Genomic DNA, 23,764 nt, shown 5'->3' with positions numbered 1-23,764 from the left:
TAATTCTTATGAAATCATAATATCAGTGCCATAAAGCATGCAGCAGGTATATGAGATTGTAAATGATAAGGAATTTATAACGCAGAATGACCTTTTTAATAACTTCAACCATAAAAGCAAATAAGAGAAATCTTATGCCAGTAGGTATACTAATGATGGCAGCAGAGTTTTTTTTCTTCTATATGTTTGTGAGTTTTTGCATAATAATGCAGACAGTTGTTAAAAGTCTTATCTTTTTTCCCAAAACTTTATTTTAACCTATCTTTCTATTTATACCCAGTGCTGGATGAGTTACTTGCCTGTTAATTGTAGTGGAGGTCGCTTGTATTTAAATGCAAGTTACCACAGGATTAGATTCAGATAGATTTCATACTTCTTTTAAAATGAAGTTTTCTTAATTCGTAAAACACACTCAACTTATTATTATGTAAATTGTGCGCATCTAATTTAACCTGATATATCTTTTTTTTTTTTTTTTTTTTTTTTATCGAGGGGATGGAGAAAGACTGAAAACGAATGATCTTTGAACTCTGCACTGTAGTGTCAAAGAATTGAGAGCACTTCACTGTGCTCTAGGAGATGATGGACAAAGTCATCTTTAAGTATAGGAAGCTTAGAGTTATTCTGTAAATCTCCTAAAGTTCATGTAACCAAGGTGTGTCCACCTTGGTTTATTTAAAATTTTTCTAGTGACTTCTGCACACAGGTAGTGCTGACTACTCTGCTGACCTGCTCTGACCTTAGACAGTGTTTCACTTTTTATGCCTATTCCCCCTCCCACCCTCTCTGTGTTACCTGTTTGTATTTTTAGTTTTCAGAAAGAGACGGCTTGATTTTAGTCGGAAGTTACAGGTTTCGTACCAGAATTGAAAAGTGAAATTCTGTGGCATGTGTTGGGCAGCAGGCTGTTGGCTGATCACAGTGGTTCCATCTAACCTTAAATTTTTTGAGTAGGCTCCACAGAGCAGGATGATTCTCATTCTGTGTATTGCATGCTACAGTTAGGGTTTCCAAGAACTGCAGGAAGAAAAATAATAGCCTACCATCCTACAGGACATACTGCTAGCCCATAGTACCGTTTTTTTAACATGAGTTTCATGAAGGGAAAAATGCCCTAACCACACTGGAATCATGCTAGAATGATTCTAGTAAAAACAGTTGTTAAATATTGCTGTTGCTTGAACTGTGATGCAGCCAGAATCTAGAGGAAATTCAACAGTTAAAATCAGACTGTTTAAAGAAGTTGCATGGTTTTGTGGACACCATTCATTAGTTTCTTTTTTAATGTGCACTGCACGGCACTGATTAACGACTTGCAATAGATATGTGCAGTTTTTTCCAGCAGTTTCATTTAGCACATTAAAAGCTTAGTGCAGAGCTGCAGGAACTTAACTGACATGTTGTTCAAGACATTCTGTGTGACTTGCTGTAAAGTTCTAATATATATCTGAAATTTGGAAGTGAATATTTCCAGTATAGATTCAGTTAAATCTGGTAATAGGGCTTAATGTTATTGAAAAGAATATCAAATAATTAAAAAGAGCTGATGCTTTCCTTAGAACAGAGCAGATGAAAACATAATTCTTTTCCATTTGTCCTGCTTTGTGAGATACTAATCCTAAATATGCTCTCAGCATAGCAAATGAAACATCCAGGAACAGTCAAGTATCAGTGCTGTGCAGCTAGGTATAAGTAATGTTCATCTCTGTGGTTCATCAAACTCTGTAATTATTTTGGGGGAAAGTTTTTATTGAAAAGTAATCAGGCAAAAAAAAACCTTGCAGATTGGTTGACTGTTACTGGCATAATTCACTGAACTCAACAATAAATTGTACAAATATTGCATACAATTGAGTAGGTTTGAAATTTGAAATTTCAGAGTCCCAGGCATCAATTTTCTTAGCTCTACTAAGTCATGTTCAAGCCTCTAGGCCAACAAGTTCAGCACTCTCTATTCAGAGGCATTAAGAAACATTGCTGGCATCAGCAGCATTGCTTGCTGATTCAAGCAACGGCCTCCTGCAGGGTCAGAATGCTCTCTGTCGTTTCCTAAATTGGTGGCTCTGTGCCTACCCAAGGCTCGTTTCTCTTTCAGAGGTTAGGTTTGTAATAAGCAAGTCAAGTCAGTCTTGAAACAGGGCTGGTAGTTTGGTCAGCATATGAAGAACTGTTCATTCTTCTTTGGTGAATCCTTACCTTTGCTTTTCAAAAAGAGCCAGAACTGAATGACAGCTATCAAATTGCTGGACTTCCAAAGAATGGCTTTTCCAACTCCTCCACGGAAGAGCAGCAGCCATTAATACTCCTGCCTGTTTTTATTTGACTCTGAATTTGCCTCACAACTTCTCCCTTTCTTTGCCTCATGTTCTCCCATCCTCATCGCTAGTATGGTTTATTGCCAGTGAACAGAGATACCACCTACTTTTTCTGAACAGTTGTATGCTTTAACCCCCTCGCTCCCTGCTTTTTGCACCATAGGCAAACTGAAAGGCCAGTTCCGCAAGAAACTACTATGAAGTTAGATTATTCACACTCCTGCCAGTGTTGCCCATTTTAAATGAAACTCAAATCTCACAGGAGTTGAAATATGTCAAACCCAAACTGCTTGTGTTAAAATTTCCTGTGTGCTTCTGTTGTCCTAGCTGAACTTCAATTTGTTCTTTGAACTTCTGAGTTTTTAAGGCTGCCTAAGAGGTTAAAATGTTTGATACTCATATATTCTCTCTGTGTCAGCTTACTTTTGAATGACTGAGGACGTTTGAAGAACCTTGTTGGCTTCTGGCACATGTAAAGCATCCCGATGAGTTCAGTTGTACTGTACATGCAACTTCTGGTTGCTTTAGGGGAAGGAGGTACCTTAAAATTATGCATACAGTATGGCAGTTCCAAGCTTTTTTCTTTTTTTTCTTTCTTTTTTTTTTTTTTTTTTTTTTTTTTTTTTTTTTTGTGCGTGCTTATTCAGTGACTTTGAAGGTTTCATAGTAGAACACTGACATCTGAGTATTAGGAGGAAACATAGCTCATAGGGCTACAGGTAGGACAATTAGTAGCAGTTTGAACATCTCCTGAATGACCTGCGTTGGGAAACTAGAAGTTTAGTTTCTGTTTTCACAAAGAAACTCCCTTTTTCCATGGTTCATACAGCTGTCATTGCTACAGCTTTACAGTATTGTTAAAATTGCTTGAAATTGCTTGTAAATATAAAACATCTGACAAATTCTGACAGACTTATATAAAAAATCTGTAAAAATATTAATGAGGTGAGATAAACTGGAAATTGAATTTAATGTATACTCTTGCTAGATGTGTTATCAGTGCAAAGTACAGTGGAGGGCCCAAAATTGAAATGTGCTATCTTAAAGTTTGTCAGCCATTGCCATAGTAATGGATAAAGCTGTCCTTCAGTTCTATGTCTTAAGTTGTCTTTTTTCTTTTTTTTTTTTTTTTTTTTTTTAGAACATTAGTGGTGCTTTGTTAGTTGAAGCTAGAATTTCAGTAAGTCAGATTCTTCAGTGTTAAGAATAGAGTGGGAGTGGAATGCATTTATGCCATAACAGAATAATAACATTTTCCTGAGAGAGATTGCAAGGACTTGTTGGATTTTTCTTTAACACATTTCTGTCAGAAGCTATGGAAAGGTATTGTATTTGTGCTTCAATATGCTAAATAAGAGGTATTTTAAACTTAAGAATGTTATGTTTCACTTGATTAGCTTAATAGTTGCAACCTACAGTTATGTGGTGCATTAGCTTTCAGTGCTGTATAATAGGACTGGCAGCATGGTGTCCCAAAAACTGTAATTGTGTGGGCTGTTGAACAGTCATAGAGAAAGCTGCACAAAAATTCTATTCTAGACAGAATTTTTTCATTTTGAAATGAATTTCACAACAAATCCACAGTTGGATGCCACTGCTTGTATTTCCAATGAATTGTACTCCAAAAAAGTAATACTTTGCTTCAGCAAAGCCTGCCACGAACAATGTGATGATATAAATCAGAAATTGGGTATTTTTAATAGTAATTGTTCAAAATATAGTACAATTATTAAATACACCTGTGGGTCCTGACATCCAGATTTCTTTGACTTTGTCTTCACATACAAAAATAAAAAATCTTTCATGTATGAGAAAAGAGTGGGGGAAATACCTATTTGCTTATGCTTTATTCATGACAGGAAAGTGACTTCTATACAGCATTGGTTGTCGCAACAACACTTATTTAAAAGCATAGTGAGATCAAACCTATTATATGGGAACATAGCCTGAAAGGGACCTTCTAGGTCATCAAATTGAGTCCCCTACTCTCTCAAGTTGTCACATAATGCTAGGAAACTGGGAGATTTTCATTTTTAGGAGTTTAGTCCTAAAAAAGCCCTATTTCCCCCAGAACAATTCTGGAAAGGTTTGTTTGGAATCCCCAAAGTAATTTTCTCATGGTTAGAAACCCACTTTTAATTTCCGGTCTAAGTTTATTGATGGACAGTTCATGTATACCTTCCTTTCTTGTGCCAATATTGTTCTTAAGCTTGATTAATGCTCCCTTCTTTCTCTCTCTGGCTCCCCTTACTGGCATTTATGGAGTGCAGTTGAATCTCATCTCCATCTTTGGTTTGTTTAGCTTAGCAGAAGAAGGTCTTTTAGCCTATTAATTGCTGCAATTAAGGCAACTGCAGTTTTGTATACATTGGCTTTCTTCAAACTGTGTAACATGTACTGAACTTTCTGGTCTTAAACTGCAAAATCTGTCTAGGAAACTGGATAAATACTCAAATTTGTACTTAGACCCCAATCTTGCAATCATAACAAAACCTCAGCTCCTATAAGTAATTAGTGCTGTTGCAACTGCAGCGAAGAAATAGTCTCCTTTTTTCAGTTCACCCATTTGTCCTTCTATGTGGCACAAGTGCTTTTGGTGTGGTGGGATCTAGTCTGCAGAGTTGTAGTAGTCTAAGGTGTTAACTGAGTTGTCGTGCTTGCATTCATGTGCACAGTCCTTCAAAGATGCAAGATAAAACACATCTGCCTGTGCCCTTTCACTGAGGAGTTCACCATTTTACCTGAGAGTTGGGATGTATAACAATGTATGATACTACATTACTCTTACTTGATTTTTACCATAGGTTCTATCTCAACTCCATTCAATTAATTCACTCTGAATTCTTCAGTTGAAAAATGGTCATTTAAATCATCTGTTTCAGCTGTGCACCGACAGATAATAATGCTTAACACCTAGTACTAATGTTACTGGCATTACTCTCTCTGTTTGTACACATTACTGGTACCTGGTTAAATGGTACACATTTAACTGGTATCTGTAAAAACACTGTAACTTCTTTTGGATGCTGTCAGCAACAGCAGACAAAATTAGCAGGTCCCATCCCTGAGCCAAGTTGCATAAAAGCACAAGGAAAGACATGCTACCTCAGGGGCTTAGGTGGATGGGTGGGAAAAGAGGATTCTTCCTTCAAACTACATCACCATTCTATAAAACCCACTTGATTCAATGTCTAGGTATACATTCCAGCTTTTCACCGGTCTCTTTGATTACACATCTTAGCTCAACCAGCTGGCCTCCGCTCTATAGGACACACACCTGCCCCTTCCTGATTTATATAGCAGCCCCCCTTGCTGTACTCTCATTACACTTCCACAGCTGAGTTTGTAAGAGCTTCTGCGTTAGAGAAAATCAGTCCTGGTGAAGAAATGCTTCTTAGTTCACCAGTAAAATTTTGGTTGATAACATGTAATAAACACGCTCTGGCAGTGTTCATGTACCCCTAAAGAAGTCTCTGTAAGACCTAATCTAGCCTGGTGTTTGTGCAGCAATAAAAACACACTTTCCACAGGAAAGATCCTATGAGATCAATAGACAGTTAAGAGCTGAATACCACAGAAGTTTGCAGAATAAAATCAATACTTTGCACTCTGAGGTTAACTGCAAACTAGCTCCCAAATTTGCCCTGTACCTCCTTGATTTGATTTACATACCACCATTTGGAAACCTCTGTGCCTTTTCAAGTTGTATTTGACTGGAAGATTATACAAATTTTGTCCTCTGCAGTATGGAACCTGCAGAGGCTTTAAATTGCATCAAAGTGAAACTGAAGAAGGAAAACAAAGGAGACATTAAGAGGAAAAAGAGAAATGGTGTTGTGATTCCATACATACACTTGTGAACTTTTACTGGTGTATAACATCCTTATTTTGCTTTGCAAATTTCAAGGGAGGGGAAAAAAATGCCAGTTTCATAAAATTTCTAGTATTGCTCTGTTCCTCCCTCCCTTCTTTCTTATTGCAGTAAATCACTAAGATAAATACGAAATTATAAAAACATTTGCAACCTGGTGTATTGTATTCTTTAATTCTGTTGTTGGTTTAGTTTAAATGAAAAGAGTGGCTAGAGATTTTTCATGGAGAAGAATAAAGACAGACAGAACTTCAGAGACATTTCAGAATATGTGAGAAAGACTTGTATTTTTTTCACTTTTTTCAGTTATATGTATCTCTTCAAAATAGTGAAAATAGAATGTTCTTTCTAAAATGATGTTGATTGTTTTGTATGTTCAGAAACCAAACTGTTTTTGGTGAGAGCAATAAAAGCGTCTTTGGCACTTCCCTCTTGGCTATGAGGCTTGGAAACTGAGACCTCCTTGGTACTCAGGTCTGGGTGTAGACTGCAGCTACATCCTGGCAGCATGTTAGACAAAGACTTATTGTTCAAAATCTCGACCTCTGCTTTCCCCTCAAACAACCCAGTTTTCCAGCAGGAGAGCTGTGGTGCTTTTCGGTAAGCACCCTCCAGCCTGAGCTGTAGGCTGTATCATGTCACACCATATGAATGAGATGCAGGCAATGAAAGTGTTCGTATCTCGTGCAAGGGCGTGCTGTCTTCCTTTTGTCCTACTCTTACAAAGTGTTTGTCCATAATAATTATCTAAGTGAGAAAACAAGTGTCTCCTGTTCAGATCTTGGGGTAAGTTGCAGGACAAGCGATTCGTCTGATTTAGATCAGTTAACGCAGCTGAGATGGCAGTGATGAGACATTGTACTCTTTTCTCCCATAGAGTAATTAATTTTAATGAGTTCAACTAACTTCTTTTAAAGCTATTTTTCATAGTAGGGTTAAGTTGCTGCATCTATGTTATCTGAGAGAAGGTGGAGCAAATAAGATGAACTGATTAAAAGTTCACTGATGTAATTTTTTTAACGGCAGCATTAATCACATTGCAATCTGTGAGCTACATGGCCTCACACGTCTCTCCAAGATTCTGATCTCTCACTGTAGACAGAACATACAGAAGGGAGTGATGGGGTCATTGCACTGTGATTTATGCTGGAGTAATTGAAATCAGACATTGATCTGTCGTGTGGGTTGGTAACATTAGTCTGCTTGCACTTTAAACACTTATGCATGCTTTAATAAATTAAGTGCTTTCTGTATTGCCATCGCTCATGAAGTGAGATCCTCAGAAAAGCAAATGAGGCTATTTTAGATTTTTGCCTGTTTTGGATTTTACAGCGCTGGAGTCCAGTTCTGTGAAGTTACTCCAGAATCACAGCAGCGTGGCTGAAAAAGAGGGTGCTCTAACTGTCAAGATTACACTGCTGAATGTCTTCCTGTTTAGAATTTCCTTTTCCTATAAATTGATAAGCATTTTATATGCTGGGTAAATAGAATGCTTGCTCGACTTTCTCACCCTCCCCAATAGGAAACTTCTACTAAGGCATGACTTCTCAGTCATCATGAATAATACCCTCTAAACCGCATTCAGAGAAACAAGAATCCTTGCTATTTCTATCTATAATAATAATTAGCAGGGGAGAAGCTGGTATAGTGGTGAGATCTTCTTGAAGACTATTGTACTTAAACCTTTTTCTTCTTTGGCTCGCTAGAATTTATCCAGCTATAGCGCATATTCTGTGCTATGGTACATATATTCTAGCCAGACATCTAGAGTGTATTTGTTTTTCTTTTTTTTTCTTTAATGCTAGATATTTATTAAATTGCAAAGCTGGTGAAATTGGGTTGTCACAGAAGAATACTGAAACAGGAACCTGTTGGCTTTTGCTGTAAGGAAATGTGCCTTTCTCCATTTGATTTGAAAAAGGAAATAGACTGTGGTGGTGTGGCTATGGAACTTTCTCTTTCTGCTTCTGATTGTAAAAGTGCTAGTAAAAGAGATGAAAAGAAAAAGTACAGTATTTAACAGTAGAATATTATAGCTTTGTCAAGATAACAGACTGAAAGTGATTAATTATCCTTTTTGTTTTGTTTTAGGTGTCAGAAACTATTTGAAAGAAGCATTAGTGAATATCATTGCTGTGCATGCAGAGGTGAGAAAACTTAAGATTGTTTGATGCTTACGTTCATTTGAATAATTTCAGTATATTTTTCTTTGGTAAATGCTGACTTTCATTACACCTGAAAGTTGTGCCTCTTTTGAAGTGTCTAATTATGGATGCAAGTGATTTGGGTTAGGTTTAGGCACCCAAGTATGAAACTGCTAACTTTTTTAAAGACAGAACGAGATTAACGGTTCCTGTTTATCCTCAGTAACACCCCATTACACATTTTGGAGTGCTTTTTTATTCTTTCCACAGTATGATGAAGAAGAAAGTCAAAGTCTAAAGCTCAATTCTTCTCTTTCCATGCAGATTAAAAATTTGTATCCTGATGCTCACTCTCTCTGCTTAATTTTATTTTCCATAGCATGTAAAAATGAGTTTGTGGCTCAACATATGCCACTTGGAGTGAAAAGGCAATATATGTCATATCCTTACACATAGGATAGAAAGCGTGAAGCTAAAAGTAGAAAGTTTTACAGTCTGCATATAGCACAAAGAGTTTTTGAAGTCCTTGGGTAAACAATGACTTACAATAGGGAGTGTTTATTAAAATAAAAGTAACTATTAAAATAATCAGTTTGCAGAGCTACAGTTGCTGGCCTTTTGTGATTGTATGCAGGAATATTCTGCAGTGCTTTAGGTTACAGCGGCTAGTCTACATACTATTTCCTCTTAATCACCAAGGATGTTACCAGATTACTATTTCTCCTGGTATTAGTGTTAGTAATGGTGTCACTATTACTCTTACTTATGTATTAGCAAAGCTACCTTTCAAAATATCGCAAATATGCCTGTTCTACCTCTTGCATTAATTTAGGACCTTAGAAGATTCACTTGAGACCTTTGTTTATTTCACTGCTCCTTAAATTTGTCATTAGTATAAATTTAAAATATTCCAAAAGCTTCGTCAAGCACTTGACATTTTTTGGTTCAATTTCAATATTGAATTGTAGCAGTTTTCACACAAACATTGCTACATTTTAAACTGAATGCTTCAAACAATAAAAAAAACCCACAACATTCATCTGTCTAATGTTGTTTTTCAATGTAGTCAAAATTAATAAAAATGAAAATGAGAATTTTCAATTTAAAGAAATTCAAAGGTGTTTGTGACTTACTGACCTAATCCTGTAAATGGGCATACTTATTAAAATTCTACTGCAGAAGGGTGCACGTCTTGCTGACTTCATTGAGATTGATACTGATTTTGGCCCAAATAGTGTTGTCTCATAAATTTCGACATGTGAAATATTGCAGAAATATGAAAACATGTGTCAAGATGAAACTTCCATTTCCACTGTTTTCTGGTGAAATTCTGTAAGCTAGGTCAAATTTAAATTTAGTTAGCAAGGCTGTAAGTTTCTGTAGTTTGAAACAGCAGAAATTAACCATCAGCTGAACGGCCATGGTCTGAAGTGGAACGAAAATTGTTTCTCTACCTTAGAATACAAATCTAACTGAAATCAAAATAAGGCTTCTTATTGCAAATTTGTGATGATTCACCATTGCTGAGAATTTTTTTTCCTGGATTCTGTATAGTAACATCTAGAGTACTCGTTGTGGGTACAAACATTTTCTTCTTAGTAGAAGATTTTTGACTGTGTTCTTGGTATATTTGTGTTAAATTGCTCAGCAGTATTTGCTGCTGAATAAGATGACCCCTTCACAGATTATTACTGTTTTTTTTTCCTACTGCACAGCTAAGTTTGACTGTTACATAGCTTTTGTGGGTCAAAATAGTTTAAGTAGGCTGCATGTTTGAATTAGCAATGTAAATGACTGAGAGCATATAATCAGAGTACTTAGCTTGTGATGTAAAGCTGCCTTTTTTAATGATTAACTTTATGGGATCCCTGATATGTAATTCATTTCTCAAAAAACTGAAAACTGGGTAGGAATCTTGCATTCATATTTGTTTCCCTTAATTCACCTTTGCATATTTTTATGAATATCATCTGTTAATTGCTACATTTCCATGTCAAATATAAGAGATCTAAAATTCACATAAAGTAAAGATCCCTTAGCAGAAAAATCACTCAATTATTAACATTTTTAGGTCATTTTAAAGTAGAAATCTGAAAAAGGGTGTTTAAAAACTCTATCCAGTTTCATTCTCCTTTCACCACTCCAGTCACATCATCTTCAGTTCCTTATGTCATCTTCCCCCTGCCCAACCCCATGCAATTTTAGTGCAGCTTTATCATCACCTTTAAGTCTTGACACAACTTTGATCTGCCTAACCTATAATCTCACTTCCTCTATATTCCAACTTCCTAGCCTATGTTTTCCCCAGTTCTGTGCAGAACATCTCATATATATATATGTATATATATATTTTAATTCACCAAAAATTTCTCACTTCCTTAAAGTAAGCTTTAAGGAAGATTGGTTACTTCATGCTGTTCTTCAGGCAGAGATCTAATATTTAATTTTGTTTTGTTCTTACGTTGCAGTCAGTATTCTGGACCTCTATGAAAGATCCAAGTACTACTTTAAAAAATTTTACAAATAAGCAGTTAAAAAGATAGTCTTGATGCATAGGAAAAAGTGAGATGTAATGTTTTTGCCCAGGAACCACTAATTAACAGCAGTGGAAGAATCTAAATGTAAATCCTTTACACCATCATATCTTCGAACCCTTTCAAAGGCTTGTCTCTGCCATAGAGCATAAAAATATTTGCAATTTGGCAGTGGTTTGACAACTGTGCAGCTGAGTCTTTGCCACACATAAAGGACTCTGGAAGAAATTTTAAAATGCTTGAGTAAAAAGTAGCTGAAAATGTAATCAGGGTGGTGTGACTTAACTGAATTAAAGGTGCTATTCATGAAACAGCGGACTGTGTGTGACCACCTGACTATCTGTATCCATCAAGAGAAAGGAGATACTTTGGAATCTGGCTGATCTTATGCATTGCAAGAAAGTTGTGATTATCACACATCACTTAAGTGTAGCATGTAGTTAACACTGCTATTAACAGAGGTGATTGGTCAAAGCACAGGGCAAGTGTCAAAGACATTCTTCACATTCCAATTGTTTTGAATTTTTCTGTCGATCAAAACAAAGCAATCGCTTCAGACTGTTTAATGCCTTTTACTAAAATGTTAATATATAAAATATTTCTTAATTGATATATGGTTAATGGATGCCATGCTTATGGTTCATTCTTTATGACTATCAGGTATTTACCATTTCCAAAGACTTAGTTCCTCGGGTAATGTCAAGGATTGTTGAAGCAGTCTCCGAAGAATTGAGTCGACTGATGCAATGTGTTTCATCCTTCAGTAAAAATGGAGCTTTACAGGTAGCTGAATGCTTTGTACTGTCAAAGATCTGAATTTAGAAAACTGACAGTAACAGAGAGAAGTATAATCTGTATATTTGCTGTATTTATTTTAGTACTGGAAAAAAACAAGGAGGTAAAAAGTGTTATAATACAACCTATTTCTCAGATACATGGACCAATATCATTTGGGATACTGGAACTGCATAATAGTAAATACAATTCCATTTTTAGGTTTGATTATATTTTAGTGAAGTCTGCATCTGAGTACATAAAACATTTATTTTGAAAGAAAAAACAGTTTTAGGCTCTTTAGAGAGTTATGACCCTGAAAATGTGATGCAGTAGAATCTTGGAAGTGTTTGCAGAACTTGTTAGTCACTTGCTTAATATGCTAATTCTGTGTTAGCATTATACCATTGCATGGGTCAGACGAATACTGTTATACCACCCTCTTCATTTCTGATTGGACTGGTTGTATTCACTGCTGGATAAGTTTTAAAGGAGTCTATAAGTAAAAAAAAAAAAAAAAAAAAAAAAAAAATTGCTAAAACTGCGCTAGGCAGGCAGAACCAGCCACTACTTTTTACTGTCTGTGACCGCATTCTTAATTCACAGCCGAAAGACCACAGCGATAAGATTGCTGCTGTTTTAAACCAATCAGTGACCAACAACAAAGTTGACAGTATATAATTTTTCTTTGACTAGATGATCCACCTTACACATTTGCTGCCTAAACCTGTAATTGAAAGGCTCTTCCCTTCCCACTGTGAATTTCTCACTCATGGTTCTTTTCTGTTCCTCTGAACCTAGGAAATTCTGTATAATTTGAGGTAGACAATAGCAATGTGAGAGTGGTCTGGACTGGTCAGACTGATCAACTATACATCCTCTATGTGGAGAATCAGACTTCGACAAGAGAAGCCCGAGCCTGTTTACCTGCGTCAGATGATCCATACTTTTGCAGGCTTTGCCCTTCCACCATGTTTGTTTAAGCTGTGGGACTTAAGAATGTGACATTCCCACCATACTGTTACCTCCTAAAATATAGAGTCCAAAATCTTATATGTAGGACTTTAAGAAATCCTAGACTATTCAGCTTGGAGGGCTATACAGAGAAAGGGGAAACATTTTGCAATGAGAAAAATATGTCTTACGAGTATAAAACAGGTGGTTAGTTACATTCTATTTTGTGCCAGAAAGTTCTGTACAAAAAAAAGCACAAATCTCTGCTGACTTCCTACCTAGAAGAAAGAGAGATGATGGGAAGGTATAAAAGCCAAAACTTTTCATTAGGATTAGAATCAAATTTCTATGTTGCATTATAAAAGGTTTTGTTTTAAAAAATTTTTATGATATGCATTTTGACTACATTTATACTAGTTTCTGTAATAACTAGCTGGATTAAATTGTACATGGTGGTCAAGAGCTGAATCTGAATTGAGGTGTAGTTCACTTAATATTTGTGTGGAATAAGTTATTTAAGTATTGATCACATTCAGAATGCTGCTAATTCTTGTTTCATGTAAAACCTATGATGGTAATGATTACATTTCAAAGACTGGAGAAAGATATATGAACTTTGTGTAGTCCTTGAGGTCATTCTTCATTATAGTTTGTCTGGGTAGAAATCAATACCTAGACACACAGTACAGTGTATGGGGTGGAATCCCCAAGCTGATGTGCCCACCAGGTGACAGACAAGGGAAGTAGAGTACTACTTCCTCATCTGATGGGGAAAAATGTTCAACAGCAAAACCAAGAATAAAACACGTATTGACAGATTTTTGTTTCCTTCCTCCCTGGCAAAGCCGTGCTGTGAGAAGTTAACTTTATTGTATCAAAAAAAAAAAAAAAAAAGAGAGAGAGAGAGAGAGAAAATGGCCACAAAAAAATTCAGGTAGTGTCTTTCTGTCTTTCTATTGCAGAACAGAAAAGATGGAACAGAATTCAAGATTAATTACTGTTACTGAGAGACAAACCAATGTTTTTAGACTGCTACATAGTCATAGTGACTGTACAAACAATTTGACTTGAATCAAAAATATGAAATTGTTCCTTTTAGCACTTTCCTAACTGACGTGGCAGCATGGCAACCAAAAATACACAAAACAAACTGTTTAAGCCAAGGCCACTTAAAAGTGCAGCATGTAGTATTTTCCTCTAAAAAGAGATGAAGCTTTGTGATACTAGTATTCAGTTGACCAAAAGGCATTGTAAGGTTGTTTCAGTATTTGTGTTTCTGTCTTTAGGCAAGACTTGAAATCTGTGCTTTGAGAGATACAGTGGCCATATACCTAACGCCAGAAAGCAAGTAAGATGTGCAGTAATTTATATTGTTTCATTGTATGAAATCCTTGGTAAACATGCAAAAACACATAATGTAAATTAAGTGTTTTTAGGAAACTGTGCTTGAAATAGAATTTGTGATATATTAAGCAAATAAATGGGAAACAGGTTACCATTAAGGTTTTATCAGTTGAAAGAACATTGTTACTTTCATTTAATTTTTTGTTATTAATTTGAATGTCTTTGCTGATAAAATCTAGATATTTTGTACTCTTATTAAAAAGAAGAAAGAATAGTTCAGTTGCTGAGGAAGCTAATGATGAAATAAGACAAAGGCAAGTATCACTGAGTTTAATCCAGTTTTTCACAGGGGTCCCATGCAGCATACTGCTAAAACCCTGCCAGGCATTTCAGAGAGAATGTAGAACCAGTCACTGGCAGGATCCCCTCATAGGGTTTATTAGGGCTCTCCACAAGCTTGCACAATACACTTCTCCTTTTCCACACACCTCATCGGGGAAAGTGAGTTCAGCTTTCCTCTGTCTCTTACAAGGAAAGCCTTTAAAAGAGTTTCAGCAATTTAGCATCTTTCAGTGGGTTATAAAATCAAAGATAAATATTGTGGGGCATATACAGACGTACCAATATAAAGTGAGAAAGAAAAACACTAGCAGCATTTGTGACTAGTGCAGTCAAGACATGCAAAAACACCAACTATGTTATCTGTCAGCAGTTTTGAGTAATGTTGACTGATGACAAGTTGTTAGTTGATTGTTTTGGGGATTGAATATGAGCATATTCATTCACTATTTTAGATTGCCTACATTTTTGTTAGGCCTGACATTACATATTCCCACCAATTGCAGTTCAGTCATGTTACACGATCAACATTTTGTACGGGAAGTTGTAAGGCTTGAGACTTTAGTGTATCTTCATAATGTCCCGTGTGATATTCTATGATGTCGCTGCATTCAACTTGGAAAGGCTTGCTTTCCTGTTCTGAGTGTCTGGTGTTGATGAAAACGACTTGGTGTCAGCTCAAATTGAACAAAATTAGGTGCTATTGTTTTCAATCAGCATATGAACAAAACAGTGAATCTCAGAAGCTGAACCTTTTTAGATACCTTTTTATTCCTAGATCTGTCACTAATAGTTGCTACAGGTAGCTATATTCATCTTTTGCTGAGAGAAGACTGTACATATCTGTGCAGATCTTGCATCGTTCCCTGCACGTGTGCTTCAGGTTTCCAAGGAAGGTGTGGAATCTCCATCTTTGGAAATACTCAAACTTGACTGGACAAGGTCCCAAGCAACCCTCTCTAACTTCGAAGTTGCCATTGCTTTGAGAGGGAAGTTGGACCTGATGATCTCTAGAGGTCCTTTCCAACCAAAACTATTCTATGATTCTGTGTTACATCAATGCGAACCTACTGTAATTTTCTCTGTGAGCCTTCTCTTGTAGAAGAGAATTCAGTGACAGCTGAGCACAGAAAGCCAAGATCAATATTTTACCTGTGCTTCATACTCTGGCAGTCACTTAGTTCTAAGCAGAAGACAGGCTTGCAATTACTGTAATACCTGAAGAATCCAAAACAACAAGTACTGTCTTAAATGAGCTGCTGATTTAACATTTTCTTTTGGCTTCTGCTGTATATCAGATTAGGACTGTCGAGAGACCTGCCTGAGCCCATGGTCACTTTATATACAATTTGCACATGAATGTAAAGTGTTGAGTTGATATTTTGTTAATTTATTGAAATAAGAAGAATGGAGAATGGTCTCTTTGACCTAAATACAGAGAAACTGTTATTGCTGAGAGGGAAAATAAGTATTTTTGCTTTTCTTATAGCTCAAGCTTTAAACAAGCTTTGGAAGCCTTACCTCAGCTCTCAAGTGGAACAGACAAGAAGTGAGTATACTGCACTGTTTCATCTCCTTTCTGGTTTCTAGAGCCATCTCTTTTAACTGTTGTATCAGAACTTTGTTACTAGAGGGTTAACCTATTTTACTCTTGTGAGTCACAGAATGAAAGTTTATTTGGACAGTGCTGAAAATAAGCTAGGTCTGTGTTCACCGTGGCCTGTTAAATTCTACAGGAGAGCCAGTGGCTTTGCAGCACATCTCCCTTTCCCATTCTAGGCTTAGCAGTTGAATATAGCTTTGTATTTATTCTTTAATTTCAGTCAATTTTAGCCTTGTATACTAATCTTAGTTTCAGTGAGCTTCGTTGTCTTGTCTTGCTGATTTTAGCAGCAATTAAAAAATAGCCAAGCAACAAAGTCTGAATTTTTGCCAGCTGATATTTGGGGATCTTTCAAAACTGTGGAATGAACTTTCTTTAATTTTAAAAACATGAAAGAAGGGTCTGTGGTTCTTCCTTAATGTCAAGAGGAGGGAGTTCTGGGTTCCTCCTTGACACACCATAGCAACCTTTGACAGCCAAACTGCTTTTCTACATCCAACCTAGTATTTGATAGTCTGTTATAAGCATAGCTTCATAAGGTGTAGCATGGTAAAATCAAGCGTGATTTGTAGTGAATATATTAGGATAAATTTGACTGTTTTGAGGTTGGTATTATGATATCTTTAGGAACTGAACTGCATCAAATTAGTTTGCACTTAACATTCAAAATTCAGAATCTTTTGTGGACACATCTAGATCCTGTTTGTACAGCCCATGGTCTGCAAACCTTGCCTTCTTCCAGAAGTCCACTCTCTGCTTATTGAAACCTATTGTTCAATAGCCCTCCACAGTTATCTCAAGTTATCTTCTTGCCTTATCTCATACTTTATTAAAGATAGGATCAGTTTTGAGTAAGGAGAGTTCTTCTTTCAACTCAGACTTTCCGAGACACCTGTCAGATTTTGTTGACTTAGTCATCAGCATCTGAGCTTCATGGGACAGATGAGAATCAAGAACTGCATCGTTTTTACATCTGTCTCAGAGTTTTGAGCCACAGACAGTGCCAAACGTCATTCTGTTTCTTGGGTTATTACCACTGCAATTGCCAGCACTCCAAACAATTCATTATAAACTACACCTATTTGTGTTAAATAACACATACTTATGCATTGATTTAGAGCTGTTGCTTTCTGTTTAACCAAAATCATGACTAAGATACTGAATGATCATTGTGGCTATAGTCATTATGTAATCAATATCAATATCAAGCAGATATTGATTTTGTGGTTCAAGTTGTTGATTTTTTTTTGACCATATAATATAATTTCCTTTGTTACTGGATGTTGAATAATCACAGCTTGCCAAAAGTTTGAGATAATGTATGTCTGTCCTATCTGGTTTGCTTTTGAAATAGAGCGAGAAGTTTTGAGAACACTTTCTTCCTCAGAATACACATGAAACATACAAGCAAGAATGTAAAATTTAGTAATGCATCTCCAGTGTTATAATAGATGTCTCCTACAACAAAAACATCAATATCCTTGATCCTATGTCTGTATTTTGAGGATTATAATAAACATTATCCACCACACCAACTACCCTCTTGGCAACTATGTAGATGTAACTGAACAATTTTTATACTAAAGAATGAACTCATACATCGTTTATTATCTGTAAAGGATAAAACTACATAGCTGCAAATGAGTGGATACTTCTTCCAGAGCAGTCATTCTGCCTCTGATGATTCTGAAGAGAAATCCCTGAAATACCTTCCAAAGACAAGTTTGAGAACTAAAATTCACAATTCAAATAGACACCAAAAACCGTAGCTTTGATAAGGGATACTCATTTTATGGCACACAGTCTGGCAGTTTCTAGATTTTCTTTACGTGATAAGAATCTTACGATCCTTCACCACCAGTCCTTTTGCCACTGTCTTTTGCATATGTGTTTCTTTCAGGAAATGGTCTTTATATGGAAGGAGAGGGATATAAAGGTGTATTCTATTACCTTGATAAAAATCTCTGTGGCTAAGTCCTCTTTTGGCTATAGATTATCCCTTTATGAGATACACTAGCCATATTTCTAAATGTCTGTAATATTAAGATATCTTAATTAGATTCAATTTTAGGCCCTGTATTTAAACAAACAGCATATTTGAAGTTGCATACAGAATAGCCAAAATGTTTGGTAATTGTTGTAATCTGCCAAAGTTGTAAATATTTACCATTTACAGGTTACTAGAAGAGCTACTAAACAAATTTAAAAGTAGCATGCACTTGCAGCTGACCTGCTTTCAAGCTTCTTCATCAGCAATGATGAAAACATAGACAGCAACACAATACAGGGATCTTGAAAGGTGAATATGGATCAACATCACCCATTTCCCTGTACTGCTTCTATTCCTTTGAGCACTCTGAAGAAAAGAGGAATTTCATTGAAAAAGAAATGATGAGATACAACTCAGAATAATGATATGTGGTATCCTGTTGAATTAGGGTTCCATTCATAAATATCAGGATAATGATTTTCTATCTACTATATTGCATTCTGTGGCATGGATTAAGCCAGTCTGGTTTACATACATTCTTGTTGACTACACATGTGTGAAGAAGTCTTCATTTATGTGCTGCAATGTCAGTTTCATTTGTTAAAATGCATTTAAATATATTTCAGTGCATTAATTCTTACCTTCCAGATGTAGAGTGATACTGATGTAAGTGATTGGAAGAGTCAGCTTCTGTAAACTGTTGAGAAGCATAAAATAAACATTACTACTTACAGATGACAAATAAATATTCAAATATAATATGCAAAAGGATACTGCTTCTTTTACATTAAAAAAATTTCTGCTATTATCTACAGTTTTAGTGGTCATAAGCCTGATTTCTTGGGAGTCTTTATTTACTTGCCTCTTTCTTAATCAAACAGATCTGTCTGTATTATTTTTCCTTCATTCTGAATATTGACGTTAAGATTCATTTCTGAAATAACCTCACCTGTCACTGGAAATGAACAGAAAAGCACTCTGAGTTTATAAATGTAAGATTAGTAGAATTTTTTTAAATGTTTAAATAAAATACTATTTAATGTTACAGAGTAAAATAGCAAATAGCCTGTTGCATAGTCAGAGGCAAGTAAGGAAGAGTACATTAGTTCTATAGCTTCCTTCTTTCTTGTTTTGTTTTGTCTTATTCTTACATACATACTACCACTGTCTTCCTCTTCCCTCTTGTTAGTCAGTCCTCTTTTCACCATCACTTACTGAATTTTTTGGAGGAAAATAGGTATTCAGGAGGAGAGAAGAAAAATTTTGCTGCCACTAACATATAATTACAGAAAGGTCAAGAACTGCCTTTCCAGCTAACAGGTGGGACCAGATTCAACACTGACATGCATTCTGGGACTTAAATACAGGAAGCTATAATAGAGAGCAACTAATATAAAATTGTTTTGTTTGGGGGAGCTTTTTAATTTTTTTATCTGAAGTTGTGACTCACACATTAAATAAATTGTGCAGTAACAATATATTCGTTCCAAATGTGACTTTCAGAAGCTGTGCACTGTGTTTTCATATATATTTTTTTTTAATGTCAGCTTTTTTCTTCAGTCAGTCCATTCGGATGCTTGAAAATATACATTTAAAAAAAAGAAAATCATACAGTTCTAGTAATTATGAAATACTGAAAGAAACATTTTGGTAGACATGTATTTGTTCATGAAAAATTGTGTGCAAGCAAGTAGTAATAACATTTTGAATAGAAGTTTGAAACTTGAAATACATGTCGTTATTGGCTTAACAGAATCATTAAACACCTGAAGCAACATTTTGTTCGATGTTACCCATTCTAAGCTGGTTGCTGTCTCAGCTTCTGGTGTTTACTGAAATCATTGTCCAGTTCAATCTATAAAGCAGCTAGCTTCAGAATAATAAAATAATAAGAAAGGTGGTCATTAGCTTTTCCCTAATTCCTCATTCTCTAAGAAATGTGGTTTCTTTGTGACTTCTGTCGGGATTTATATTTGTATCATAAATGTTCATAAGAATTGAAAACTTATTTCACAATCTGCACTGAATTAGAATAGATTCAGGTGCTGCTTTATCATAACAGCATTCTCTCAGTCTTGTGTTGCAAAAACTTGTTGCTTATTTTTAACCATTAAAATAAGCAAGTTGTGTTTAGTTGCCTCTCTGAAGTAAAGCTTCAGAACACTTCTTTGACAGCAAACAAATGAATAATATGTAAGGGATCAAAATATTGCTTGAATTCAACCTGATATAAAATAAACATACATGGTCAAGTCAGAGCACTGAATTTCAAGAAGTCAGATTTGGTGGAATTAAGGGAATCAATGAGCATCATGCAGCAACGGATTTATTAGAATCTCTTTGTGTGAGAAAAAGACTTGGAACTGCTGAGACTTTACAGCCACGGTACAGCAGGCTGCAGTTCCTCTGAAAAGAAGATTACAAAAAGCAAGAAGTGGTCAGTGTGGCTTTGCAAAATACTGTTCAAAGATACAGTGAGGTTTAAAAGATACTATTAGAAGTGGGAAAAAGTGGGGAGCCACACCAAAACACACAGTCAGTTAGGGCTTGCAGAGAAAAGAGAGACAGCAAGGAAATCAAATTGAAGTAACAGAAGTGAAAGGTTTTGACATTTAAAGCAAAGATAAGAGCTAAAGACAATACAAGGGAAAATAAACTGAATTATTACATGAACTTTGAATATCTAGAAGAACTAAAAGCAATACAAACTTGAGGAAAAAAACAACATTAACATTGAAATAGAAACCTGGAGAGCTTTATTTCTCATTTAGGAGAACAAATTTAGGAAGTAATAAGTTTGTAAAATCTGTCTTGCTAAAAATAGGTGAAGGCTTATAGGAAAATTTAACAGTAATATGCTGTGTTGAGATAATCAGCCTCTGGAGATGCTGAAGCATTTTCCTGTTACTGTATTTTTGAATATTTATTTTGAATTATCATGGGTAGTTCAGGAGGTAAGCAAAGAAGAAATAAAAAGTAAATACAATAACAGTGTAATAAGATGTTGGGGAGAACCAAGCAAGAGCAACAGAAAAATTACCTAAATCCATCATTAAAATGATGAAAAAATAGGGGAACATTCATTAAGTATCTGGATGGTAACTTAACAAAATAGATAAAATAAGCAATAAAACTAGCAAGAGTTCTTGTGTTTATTGTACTGGCTGGGCATATGTAGATGTTTAGTAGGACACAAATACATTTTGAAAAAGTCAGGCTTCCAGATAGGTTGGAAGTGTTTGTTAAATGTGATGGTAGACTTCAAACAGTGCTGTGGTCTGGAGTTGCTTGGCGTTTCTGGCCCAGCCACATACTTGGAGGAGTTTTGCTTGCTGACCCTTCTACTTGAAAAGAAAATGAAAATCATTATGACTTGTAGATTTGTTTAAAATATTTTTAGTAGAGAATCAGTTAATTTACAGTCCAAGATAAAGACAACAAATTAAAAATACTGCTGGAATACCTCTTGTGTACCTTTCTCGTAGTGTTCAGAAACCCATCATTTAAAAATCGATGGAAAGATTCCAAGGTGCTGAAAGGCTTAACAGCATTTAGTAATTGGATTTAGACCCTTGAACATTTGCCACCATCTTACCTTCCAGCCTGTCCATATATTGATAAAGAGATCGTTCAGTTTTCCTCCCATGTCCTCTTCACCAATAATCATATTATTGTGTACTAGATATTAGTATTATCAGGACATTCGTAGACTTAAGACTGCTTCTGCAGTGTTAACACATAACATGGTTTCATTTAGCGTTGCTAAAGAAAACCATAATAAAAGCTACGTAATTAATAATGGGCAAAACAATTTGAACTTGCTATGTTTCCTGTTAGTGTGTTTTGAGTTCATGGAGTTGACAGTTTGTTTTGTACTTTCCAATACGTACTAGATTTTTTTTAGCATGGAATGAAGGGGAAAACTGGGAATAACAGAGTAAACTTCTATTAGGGAATATTTTAGCCGTTTTTAACTTTTTTATTTTCATATAACACTGCCATAGGTCAAAGAGGATTCCTGCAGTCCAACTCCCTTCCTTTTTGTGCTCTTTGAGATTCAGAGCTCTAAATGCTCTGTCTTTAATGAAGCTATTAAGAAAACATGTCCTAAAAAAGCATGTCCTAAAATGATGTATTCCTTTCAGGACAAGGTGTTTATCAGATAAATTATATACTTCTTGCAATATTACTTGACGGCCTACAAGGACTTTCATTTGGAGAGACACCAATGCATCCTTGAAGTCCATTAAAAAATGTTGCTGGTAAATAAATGATACACTTTGCTATTTCTTTCACTGGGAGCAGAGAGGAAAACTTGCTGCTTTTGGAGTGGCAACGTTAACAGTTCTGTGGTTTATTTTTGAGATCAAACAGTTGTGGGCAGTCATTTATTGCACCTAATCTTTTCTAGTCTGAACATCCAAGTAGAAGAGAAGTCTGTTCCTTTTCTGTCACACTCTCATTATTTAAAGGCTTCTAATAGATTTTGTGCAGCTTTTCTGCATGCAGTCCTCCTTGAGGTTGAGACCAAGTAAGGAAAATCTTCAACCAAATTCCTTTTGAATTAGGAAATTTAAAATCTTGAGGAAAAAAATAAGAGTAAGACGATGGAAAGTGAAATCCAGCTGTATTTGTAACAGATGCTATTAGCACATGCTTAGTTTTATAGCCTATTTTGGCAACATTCTGTCTCTTTCTTGTGGAATAACTTTGGTGTAAAATATTCCTTGCCAGTCCCAGGCATGAGGGCCTAAATAAAGGGGAGTGATAGTCTCAGCACAGTTCATTAGAAATACATTAAACAGAAGATAAGAATTAAAATGGGAAGAAGAATTGTCTTCATCCCTGAAGTGGGCCTGGGTGTGCAGGTAAGGAGTAGAACAACTTTGGTTAACACTTCCTGTGCTGTCATCTTTCTGTGTTTCGAGGACACGTTTGCTGTGAAATAAATGCAGTTCTGATGTGAATGCAGAAAACAAGGAGAGTCAAACCCAAAGCACAGCTTACCTAGCTATTTCTAGATGTGTGATGATCTAGAAACAACTGTGAGTGTCTTCATTTCAATGGCCTGGGAGTTTTTATGCTGCAGTACTAATGTAGAAAAATTTCTGTGGCAAGAGATACTGCTTCAACCAAGTGAAGTATGTCCTTTGGTTTTCTTGGTTCATAAGCAGATTTTTAGCATAGAATGTCAAATCAGATAATTTATAAAGTAAAATTAGCAAAATGAGACAGTCTTCCTCGCTGCTCATTACTCACTTTTTCTGATAAATTTCACTCATTTAACTAAATTGAAGTTCTGCTTGCAGAGGGGGTTCCCCTTCCAGCTTATCTTTTTAGATATTCAGTAGATAATTAAAATTCAGAATGGTAACGGTGCTACTTATTTTTAGAACCCGACATAAATATGGGTAGACAGAGATTTGAAAATGAATTAATAAAGACCAGAGAGCTCTGAACCATTGTGGTAAAAACGTTGGTAGACACCTGTTGTAACCTCAAAAGTACAGCCAGCACAGGGAAGAAAATGTCCAGCGGTTGCTCTTCAGACATTTCAGTCCACCAGTGCTGGAGAGTGTGAGAAGGTGATACCTCTGTATGGAAGGCGAGGTGATTCTCTGAATTAATTAAAACGCTACAAGTATATACAAATGCTAAATAAAGATATGTACACACACACGTGCACAATATGTCACAAACCCCAGTAAAATTTTGCTTTGCAAAGATAAAATCTATGTTTCAAAAGTTCTGAAGTTAGATGAATTGTCTAAGCAAAACATCTATTGTGGGCATGTTTTACAGCTGTGTCCTTTACCATCTACATCCAGGTTGTGCTTTTTGAGCAGTTATTTATATGACATGTTCTAATGGAGAGCTGACTTCTAGCTAATGTAGT

General features: G+C 35.8%; 1 protein-coding gene across 1 annotated transcript in view; it reads left to right on the top strand.

Annotated features, from left to right (window-relative positions):
* The window catches only part of EXOC2 (exocyst complex component 2), a 137,424-nt gene extending 118,080 nt beyond the window's left edge, over positions 1-19,344 (top strand). Inside the window, 5 exon segments of the mRNA XM_062570039.1 lie at positions 8,278-8,333; positions 11,525-11,647; positions 13,879-13,940; positions 15,765-15,824; positions 18,055-19,344. Of these exon segments, the coding sequence (XP_062426023.1) occupies positions 8,278-8,333; positions 11,525-11,647; positions 13,879-13,940; positions 15,765-15,824; positions 18,055-18,148 (395 nt within the window). The 3' untranslated portion in view covers positions 18,149-19,344.
* Positions 19,345-23,764: the final 4,420 nt, after the last annotated feature.

The sequence above is a fragment of the Rhea pennata genome, chromosome 2 (assembly GCF_028389875.1).
Source record: "Rhea pennata isolate bPtePen1 chromosome 2, bPtePen1.pri, whole genome shotgun sequence".
Taxonomy (NCBI): Eukaryota; Metazoa; Chordata; class Aves; order Rheiformes; family Rheidae; genus Rhea; species Rhea pennata.
Note: the sequence above shows the minus strand (reverse complement) of the source record. Positions and strands in the feature narration are given on the sequence as shown.